The sequence below is a fragment of the Chelonoidis abingdonii genome, chromosome 1 (genome assembly GCF_003597395.2).
Source record: "Chelonoidis abingdonii isolate Lonesome George chromosome 1, CheloAbing_2.0, whole genome shotgun sequence".
NCBI classification, from domain to species: Eukaryota; Metazoa; Chordata; order Testudines; family Testudinidae; genus Chelonoidis; species Chelonoidis abingdonii.
Window position 1 is genome coordinate 209,352,631 of NC_133769.1, and position 10,212 is coordinate 209,362,842.

General features: G+C 40.8%; 2 protein-coding genes across 2 annotated transcripts in view; one reads left to right on the top strand and one right to left on the bottom strand.

Annotated features, from left to right (window-relative positions):
* Nucleotides 1-7,875, bottom strand: part of TMPRSS3 (transmembrane serine protease 3) — a 32,163-nt gene extending 24,288 nt beyond the window's left edge. Inside the window, exons 1-5 of the mRNA XM_032763748.2 lie at nucleotides 7,858-7,875; nucleotides 6,554-6,698; nucleotides 4,243-4,353; nucleotides 3,122-3,238; nucleotides 1,133-1,256 (exon numbers count right to left, since the gene is read on the bottom strand). Of these exons, the coding sequence (XP_032619639.1) occupies nucleotides 1,133-1,256; nucleotides 3,122-3,238; nucleotides 4,243-4,353; nucleotides 6,554-6,698; nucleotides 7,858-7,875 (515 nt within the window). The remainder of the gene's footprint in view (nucleotides 1-1,132; nucleotides 1,257-3,121; nucleotides 3,239-4,242; nucleotides 4,354-6,553; nucleotides 6,699-7,857) is intronic.
* Nucleotides 7,876-9,151: 1,276 nt separating this feature from the next.
* The window catches only part of UBASH3A (ubiquitin associated and SH3 domain containing A), a 40,100-nt gene continuing 39,039 nt past the window's right edge, over nucleotides 9,152-10,212 (top strand). Inside the window, exon 1 of the mRNA XM_032763727.2 lies at nucleotides 9,152-9,217. The gene's annotated coding sequence lies outside the window, so the exon portion shown is untranslated. The remainder of the gene's footprint in view (nucleotides 9,218-10,212) is intronic.

Consider the following 10,212-nt stretch of genomic DNA (forward strand, 5'->3'; position numbering starts at 1 on the left):
TGAATCAATAATCCATGAAAATCTTTTGCTGTATTTTCCCTAGTTCTAGGCTGAAGTTTGTTGCATGTGATCTGACTGAATAGAGGTGGACAGTATCTGCTGCATTACAGCTTATGGGAAATATCAGTTTAGTGAAAAAACATTTTCTGGTGAAATTTAATCTAGGGGTGAACATTCCAGCAGCATGGCACAGCAGACTTTTATTTCCTTAGGGCCACATCCTGCTGTCTGCTGTGCAGGTGTGCTGGGGAGCAGCACAGAAGCATTAGCACCTAACAGGAACTTGTTACTGTGCTGGTTGGTACATCACAGCCCCAAAGGGGCATTGTCTGAGAAATAAAGGCATGACCAGGTCCCTAACTGGTTAGCTTGCATGCTACCTTCTATCATATCTGCCAGCCAGGGACCCTGCTCATAAGAATGTAAGAATGGCCATAGTGGGTCAGACCAATGGTCCATCTAGCCCAGTATCCTGTCTTCTGAAAGTGGCCAGTGCCAGGTGCTTTGGAGGGAATTAACAGAATAGGGCAATTATCAAGTCATCCATCTTCTGTCATCCAGTCCCAGCTTCTGGGAACACCAATTTGCTCCCCAAGGTGAAACACAGTTGCATATCCTGGGCCATCTTGTCCTGCGTCAATAGGAAGTATAGCTCTGACCACTCCACTATCCCCTTCCTAGCCCCAGCAGTGTGGCTCCTATCAATGAGAGAAGGATTTTGCTATTCAAGCAGTCTCTTTGGTGCTGGTCAGTCCTCTCTGTAGTATATTTTGAAAATAAAACTTCCTGACCTCACCTCTTTTATGTTGAATAGTGAAGTAGTATTTTATCCTAATACCTGTGATCATTTGTTTTAGTAATCTTTACATTAACACTAACACTGTATAAAAGTCAGAATAGATTCATTATACAAGATAACTTAAAACATTCTGGTCACATTATAGGGAATGCCATTAAAATGTCAGTACTGAATTGTCTCCTGCAAGAATGAAGCTGGTCTGTGTAGTAGATACAGCTTTCTCAGACGGTGAGTCCAAGCCCGGCAAGAATTCCTGCAGGAACTGAGTAGCACTTCCCACCTAGAAGTTTATTTAAAATGTCGTTTAGAGACTCTGACATTTTTATTCAATACCTTGAGAAACCTAAGCGTTTACATGTAGCATTTCCATTCTCATCGTTCCAGTCATCTGAGCAGACAGTCCTCCAGGAACCAAAAGTAAACACCTGAAGCACTGCCTTCTTTCCACTCAGCCTGACTGAGGGATTCATAAAAACACAAAAAATACCAATAAGAAGTTAATAAAAACCACTGAGAAATCTATCAAGTGCAAAACAATGTAAGCAAATCACCATGGCTTCTGTATCTCTTGGTTCATTCTGTCTGTATTACTTGTCTCTTTTGAACACTTGTTTCTTTGAGATAATTCACCTGTATCTTTTTCCAAATAGAAAATTAATTTTCCTTTACCTTCTTCACTATTTGACAATATACCAAGGGACACCCAGCAAATGCAGCTTCACCAGTGCAGCCTGATGTACCTGGCAAGTCACCACATAAATGGACATAGATTCAGAACATTTTTGCCAGAATTCTAGCAGTAATAGAGAGATTAATGGCCTGACTTTCAGAGTTTCTTGGCAAGTGAATGCCATTTGAAATCAATGGGAGCTGCATGTGCTCAGAACCTCCAAAAATCAAGCCCAAGCTGAGTAGCTTTAAAAAATGTAATTAAAAGTAATTGTTGCTCTATTAGCAGCATGACATAGTTGTAGGAACATAGGATTGGATGTGCCTGATCATCACTTCAAGCCTGATCTCCCAAGGATCCCTTTGTGGAGATCTCTTTGCATTATCACCTCCGATGGAAAGGATCTTGGGGACTGTGGAGGGAAAATGGAGATATAACTTTGGGAGCTGCAGTGCTCCCTCTACCTGCCATCTGCCATGAGCTAGCACAACTCCCACTAGAGCAGTGCTTCTAAAGGTTGGGTTCTCTGGGCTGTTTAGCAGAAGATTCAGAGTGGGCCCAGAGGGAGATAATACAGCTTGGAGTTGATTTTCTTCCTGATCAGATTTTCAGGGAGAAGTTCCACATACTGTGTACAATTCTGCTCTCTTGTTTAAGCAAGATTAATTCAAACTGAAACAGGTGCAGAGAAGGGCTACTAGGATCACCTGAGGAATGGAAAACCTACCTTATGAGAGCAGAATCAAAGAGCTTGGCTTGTTTAGCCTAAGCTAAAGAAGGCTGAGGGGTGATATGATTGCTCTCTATAAATACATCAGAGGAATAAATACCAGGGAGGGAGAGGAGTTATTTAAGTTAAGACCCAATGTTGGCACAAGAACAAATGATATAAACTGGCCATCAACAAGTTTAGGCTTGAAATAAGATGAAGGTTTCTAACCATCAGAAGAGTGAAGTTCTTGAGCAGCCTTCCAAGGGGAATCAGTGGGGTGGGGAGGAACCTAACTGGCTTCAAGACTGAGCTTGATAAGTTTATGGAGGGATTGGTATGAGAGGACTGCCTAAAAAAGGCATGTACCCGATCTCTGACTGCTAGTAGCAGATATCTCCAATGGCCAGTGATGGAACACTAGATGGGGAGGGCTCTGAGTTACTACAGAGAATTCTTTCCCAGGTGTCTGGCTGGTGGGTGTTGCCCACATGCTCAGAGTCTAACTGATTGCCATATATGAGGTCAGGAAGGAATTTTTCCTCAGTTCAGATTGGCAGAGACCCTGGGGGTTTTTTGCTTCCTCTGCAGCATGGGGCACAAGTCTGTTGTAGGTTTAAATTAGTGTAAATGGTGAATTCTCTGTAACTTGAAGTCTTTAAATCATGATTTGAGGACTTCAGTAACTCAGCCAGAGGTTGGAGTCTATTACAGGAGTGAATGTGTGAAGTTCTGTGACCTGCAACGTGCAGGAGGTCAGACTAGATGATCATGATAATCCTTTCTCGCCTTGAAGTCTATGAGTCTGATAGATCAGGGGACAATCTGTAGAACACAACACCTCCCCGATTCATCCATTCCTTTCCCCACATTTTGCTGTAACATAGCACACGCTCTGCTGCCAAGAAAAGTTAGTAGTGATTCATAATAGAATAAAAAATACCGCAGGTGTATTCATCATCTCCTCCTTTACAGTTAAAGACACCATCACACCTCGCTGATTGCTGGATACATTTGAAGGACGATCTGCATCGAAACTTCCCAATGCAGTTGTACTGGACTGCCAGGAATTAAAGAGAACACACTAACATGATCACATTAGGATAATAATTTGTGGGCTTGAAGTATTTTTTTTCTTACTTTGATTATATAGTCCCACTTTCATGTTATTTGTGAAAAGACAACCCTTGTATTCTAGGAATATTGAAATATAATCTGGAGGTTTCTACACAATGCTCTTAAATGTATCCATTGGTAATGGCAACTATAGTGAAACAGCATTGTTGTCAATTATGGCTCCTTTCCAACTTTTCTAATCTCCAGTTTATGTTTCTTTCTAGGGAGAGTTTCTGGGTCTGGTATATATGACTGGCTCCTCATCAGCAAAGAAGGAAAGGAGAACCTCCTCAGAACTGCAGTGTAGAATTGTTTCCTCCCATGTGTATCTCAGCCTTGTAAGTCTATGAATTTTCTGGATGTGAAGGTGTTGCTCTACCACTAACAAATTCTGTGTCTGCGCTTGTGCAGGTGTGACCTTCCAGTTGCAACTAAGCTCATTCTTTTTCCTGTTCCCATCTTTTTGGGTTGGGGGGAAAAGGACATTAGAGCACTCAAACACAATGATGTCAGTCTTTTGTTGGTATGTATAAGAGACATACAGGACAAAAAATGACAGTGTCTGAAGCCACATCCAGTCTCTATTCCTCAAGCACACAGGCTGCTTAAATGTTTGGATTTTTTTAAATGGGGATCACTGTGTCGAATCACGGACATCTGTGTTTTCAGTCAGTTATGTCTTCAATTATAGTATTTGCTTTGAAGGTTTCTTGCTGTTTCAGATTTCCCAGTGTTGTGAATGTAGGTTATACCAATGGTCTCTCTTGTGTGCCAGATTAATTTTGTTCATACAGGTAAATAAAATGTCAAGTCATCACATCAAAAGAATTTTTTACTTCAGTAAACTATTTTGGTGGCAGTTTAATTCCATTCTCAGTAAGTGACTCATGAAAAATTAAGCTCTTGAATGGTTAATTGAGAACCTAATAAATAACTAATTGTACTCACCACTCAGGCCAATGGCAACTGCTAGGATTACTACAAGTAATAAAACAAGGATAAATGGAAGAAACCTTAGTGAGACTAAAACATGGCATTTCGATGATGGCTGGATAGCTCCTAGAAACCAAAAAGAAAAGTGAGAAACAGCAGCTTCTATGAAATAAACACACTTGGATTTTTAGTGAAAACATTTTTTAATTTTAAAATAGACTCAAGTAGTAACAGCTTTGTTCATTTCATGTCATGGCCTGATCCTTTGAGGTGCCAACTAACTTGTATAAGGAGTTGAGAGCACTCGGAACCTTGTAAGGGAAGGTCTGCACATTAGGACTGAATCCATAGCCCATTAAAAGGAATGACTCTCTTTGCCTTTGATGGGTTAGAATCAGGCCCTGCGTGGGTAGGCTAAGCCCCAGTGAACTCAAAACTTGACTTCTAAACCTTCTGATTTTCATGATGAGGAAGATAAAAAGTATATATCTCTCTCTAAAGAGTTAAATGACTCTGAGAAAAGAAAATTCGGAATTGTTTTGTTTACATAAACCTGAATAAAGTGTAGGATCTACTGGGAATTTTAGAATAGATTATAAAACTCTCAAATGGAGAAAAAAATTCTCTTCAAAGAATTAATGGCTCTGAATGTCACTTTTATGAAAACTTCTGCCAAAAATATCTTCTGAATCCCTCCTGTATCAGCTTAGTACTTCTGAGGCTCACTGTTACCATCATCTCTGGCTGGATGCTACATTGTGTGCTGTATTCAGGACAACTGAAACCCAGTGAATAAGAAGGAGGCGGTATGACAGTGTGACAGTGAGGAAGTAAGTCTAGCTGCAGCACACTGCATTCCCTACAGTTCGAAGAATAAAAATTCAGAGCAAATGTTAATAAGAGATGCTAAAGATTGAAACAGAGGCAGAACAGAATCAAGAGAAGGACAAAACTGGCCAGTGTTTTGAAAAAGTTGTTAGACAGGCCCACAAATAAAGGAGATGGCAGAAGAAAGCAAAAGTTCAGGGCAAGAATAAAGCTCTAGATTTTTGGCTTTTGAAGCAAGGCTAATTGGAGCAATAGAGTTAGAAATGTAGATGTAGAAAACTGCACCCAGAATTAGAGGTGATTTTTTGCAAATTTGAGCCTTATTGACTTGGTCAAAGTCACACAGCAAATCAATGGTAGAGGCAGGAATAGAGCCCTAGCCTGTTCCTGTGAAATGGATTGAAGAATGGGAATCCACAACAGTGGATCAACAAGACGGGCAACAGTTTTCACTGAACGTAATGGATAGCTTTGTGTAAAAAAAAAATTATATATATATATAGTTATTCTAGTTTGACGTATAAAAGACAAAGCAAGTGTAAATAATGGAAAGGTTCCATTTACATATACAGGAGGTCTTCAGTTTTGATTCATGCAGCTGTGCCCACCCTACCCCTAAACTTACCTTTGAATTTTGGATTTGCGGAAACTTGAAGCTCAGACAAAACTGCTGAGTTTCATCCAATTTCATGTAAAATCACAAACAAATCCAGTTTCACTCAAACTTGTTCAGTAGAAATTGAGCGAATCTCTTAGACAAACAAAATGTGAAATCAGGTACATTTTATCTGGCTTCTGGTGTCATAATGAATATTTTGCAGAGCTGTCATAAACAGTCTGCATAAATTAATATTGCTTTACCTCCGACCTTAGGTCTGATTCTGCTCCCATTGAAATGAATGTGTGTTTTGCCACTGGTTTCAATGGGAACAAGATCAGGCCCGTAGAGTGTAACCAAAATGCATACTGTGCTATCTGTAACCTATTCTACTGCATTGCCTTTTTCTAATGATATAGATTTCCAGACTTAGAAGGTTTCATATAAAACATTCAGAATTGTGTCATATCTGAAGTAAGAAACAAATAATCTACAACTTGGATTAAACTTTTTGAATAATGCAGACTTGCAAAAGTGTCATGGAAACATATCCACCCAGGCAACAAATGTCCTCACCCACTCTCATCATGAGGAAGCTAGTGAAAAAAAATAAGTGCTACTTTCTCACTAATCAAAACAATGTACCGTGTTTGTGTAAGTATAGTTTTGCAAGGCTAAAGTACTACATAAACCAGGGGTAGTCAATAGGCAGACCACAGGCCAAATCTGAACAGCCAGATGCCATTGAAAGGACCCTGAAATCTTTATATTTACTTATTATTATCATTGTTATTATTTTTGTCTCTGGAGTCTGGACCTTCACCAATAAATCTGGATGATGACAAAATATAATTTATTACTCCTGACTGTACACATTACAAAGGTATGTAGAATCCCTACCAAGTCCATTTGCACTGGGATCTACTTTTGCTTGTTGTATACTGAAAAATCTTTTATAGAGAAAATGAACTTCAGCTACTGGCAATTTGTCTTCAGTAACAGAGGTGTTTTCAGGATTTCCAGTATTGGGATTAGTGTCCAGTACCTGGACCAACAAAGAACAGAAGTCACTTTTAAAAGCAACTGCTCGTTCTCCTCATACCACCCCCCAATGCCTTTCTACTGATGATGATTTTTTTTTGTTGTGGGGCCCTACTTTGCGCACACTTTTGGAATGAACAGCTGATACAAAGCAAATCCAGGGACAGCTTCCAGGCCTGCTCTCTGTTTGCCTAAAAATGGCCTCATCCTGCAAGATGCTGAGCACCTCCTGAGTGTTACTGAGGAGATCACGCAATTCCTATTGACTTCAGTGAGAGTCAGGGCACTCAGCAACTTGCACAAATGGACCGCTAATTAGCAAGCATTAACCAGCAATTTACTGAAACTAAGATGTTGCTTGAGTCTGCCTATAACCACAGTTATTTAGAGTAATTCATTCACCACATCAAAAAATTCTGACACGTTCCTTCTTTAAATGTCAAAGCATTTTCCACAGGGTGCTTTTTAATTGCTACAGTAAGTACTGTAAAGGAAAGTCCAAGTTACGAACTGTGCAAAGCCTGCTCTGATCTGTCGGACTTCCCATTTACCTTATGCTGAAGAACCTTTGAATGTTGTATGTAGATCACAAACTGAAATTAAAATGTAATTCTGGGTATGTTTTAAAATTAACATGAAGATATAGGGTACAGATAGGATACAAAAAACTTCGGAATCTGGTTCAGTAGGCTCTGTACAATCAATGACAGAGTGGGTCTGATTCTGCACTCACACTGGTGTAAATCAAGAGTAAATGCATTAAAGTCAGAGGAGCTAGTGTTCTGTAAATCCAGAATGTCAGGCCCAGGAAATTTTTGCCTTAGACAAAGTATAGTTCAGCTTTGTCACTAACTTTTAGGGAACATAGAATATATTTTCATCATCTAGCAAGCATTACCTATCAAAATACAACTTTTCTCTATTCTATCAAATATAATAGACATTCCTGGTAACTAAAAATGTCAAGAGGCATTATATAAACTGCTGTTTTTAGGGCAGAAATAAGGAAAGCGCATCCTACTGCAAATGATTTCTGAACCTAAAGAATACATTCATTGCTACATGTGTTGCTGCTCTGGAAATAAAACAGCATTAAGATACATGACATACAGTTACAAAATGTTAGAGAATCAATATTTACCCTGGCCTAGGGTGTTACTTACCTCTTCTTGAGATATCATGGTTAAAAACAAAAATATGTTCTCTTTTCATTATAGTAATAAGCCTGAGGGAAATCTAGTTGTTAAACCAGTCCACTCAGGAAATATTTTAATCAAACCACCCAGAACTGCCGGCTCAACCACTGTAGCAAATGACATTATTACTGTAGTCTGTGTAATTCAACCTGGTCGTAGATATCAGGTAGCCTAGGATGACATAGCTATGGATACCAGGAAGGTAAAAACTCAGCAACCCTTTTAATTAGTGTAATCAGGTAAGGTAATATCGTGGTATTTGTAAACCTTTGAATTAACCTATCTGACAAGAAACTCTCCAAAGATTAAGTCACAAGTGTGCTTGCTTGTTCCATTTATACTAAATAAAGTGGCTGCAGAAAAGCATGTGCCAGAATTCTGTGTTCTGGTGAAGGAGCCCCTCAAACCTAGTCAGTTTGGCAAACCAGGCCCTTTATTTGGTTTCATTGCTCTTTGTGAATTTGGTGTGCTCTTTGCTAAATGCACCCACCAGGCATGAGGCAAAGAGCAAACCAAAAGATAGTTCCCAGAATAGATCTGCATTTTAACTATGAAAGAATTCTACCTCCATAATTTTGAAAATTGTGCACTTGAGCCAATTCGAAAATTCCACCTGCTCTAAACTCAGAAGCTCATGGAGCAGCTGAAATGAAAAATCCTGATCAGAATAACAATATAGTCATGATCTTGTTTTTAGCATTTTTTTTGAGGGTGCAGGTGGGGGGACAGGAGGTTGTGAAGCGAGCCAAAGAGCCATGCTGGTATGTATAAGTGAAAACAGGGCTACTGAGAGACTGTGGCTCCCTAATGAGAGTGCTAATATTTTAGAGTAGGTTAGTGGCATTTACTAATGATGGGAGAATCTCAAAAGTTTCAGAGGAATCTTATTCAAACTTGGCTCTTCAAGATGGGAGTTGAACTCTTACAAGAAAAGGAGGTTGTACAATATTTCTGATACTTCCTCATCTTAGTCAGGACAGCTTTGTGACAAGAATAGCTTTTATTACCTTATTTTGGCAGTTCTGCTTCTGATCATTGCAGGAATTAGGAAGCAGAGGCATTAAAAAAAAGAAAAAAGAAAGAAAACTGATCAAAAAGGTTCAGTCTGGGTTCAGTTAGAGGCAGGAAAGCAGAATTGGCTTGTCTACACATGGAAATGACTAATATTTCTCTTTTTTCCTAGCATACGAAGCAAGATCGTGGGTTTGACCCTCAGCTGCCCTCAGCTCAGCCTCAGAAGACCTGGGTTTGATTCCCCAGTGTGCCCAAGGGAAAGCTGTTAGGGAACTAGTCACAACTCCCTGATTCTCAGCCACCAGGATCTGGGGTAAGTTAAAGTTTCCAGGGTGATGTGTAGAGGCATCTTCAACTGACATAAGGACCCTCAGGAACCTTACAGCAGTGGAGAATCAGGCATAGCAAAGGACTGCTTTACTATGCCCTCTCCTGTTCCTTGATAACACTTTTACTCTCCCAGCCCTGATATACACCCTGCCCCCCACCCCTTGTGCCAGGAGGGACATAGCAGCACAGGAGGCAGGGGAGATTCCCCTCACATGGGGAATTTTTCTGGGCAATCTCTGGCCGTTTTGAACTCACTTTGTAGTGTGTAAACTGGAGAATCTGACATATTGTCTCTCCCTGCTGCTGGGTCATCAAGGGAATGCTTTAGTTTATCCAGTATATCATTGGTCTTAGGGCTTGGCTACACTTGCAAGTTGCAGCGCTGGTGAGGGGGTTACAGCGCTGCAACTTACCAGGAGTCCACACTTACAGAGCTCAGCCAGCGCTGCAACTCCCTTCCTGCAGCGCTGGCTGTACACCTGGTCCGCTACGGGTGTAGCAAATCCAGCGCTGCTGATACAGTGCTGCTCATCAGGTGTGGACACTCACCAGCGCTGTTATTGGCCTCCAGGGTATTAGGAGGTATCCCACAATTCCTGTATACAACAAACCGGAAGGTACTCCCCGGAGCTACTTATCTAAAAAACAAACACAGCTGCTCTTTGCTGCAGCGAGCGAGCGATCCAAGGCTTTGGAACGTTCACAGCTGTTTGCTTGAGGAGACAAACAGCACGGCGAGGGGGGAAGGGAGGGAGTCCGTCGGAGAAGCTGTTTATCTGATCTGAAGCCTTTTTATATTTAAGAGTGATTGAGAGAGAGGTGGGGGAAATGGCCAGATTTTGCAAGGCAGGGAGCTGTCACACAGTGTCTGCTCCAAAAATCCACTCTCTCTGTCTCCCCGACGCTCCCTGTCACACTCCACTCCACCCCCCTCTTCTGAACTTGTAAGGCAGGGAGCTGTCACAGTGTCTGCTCCAA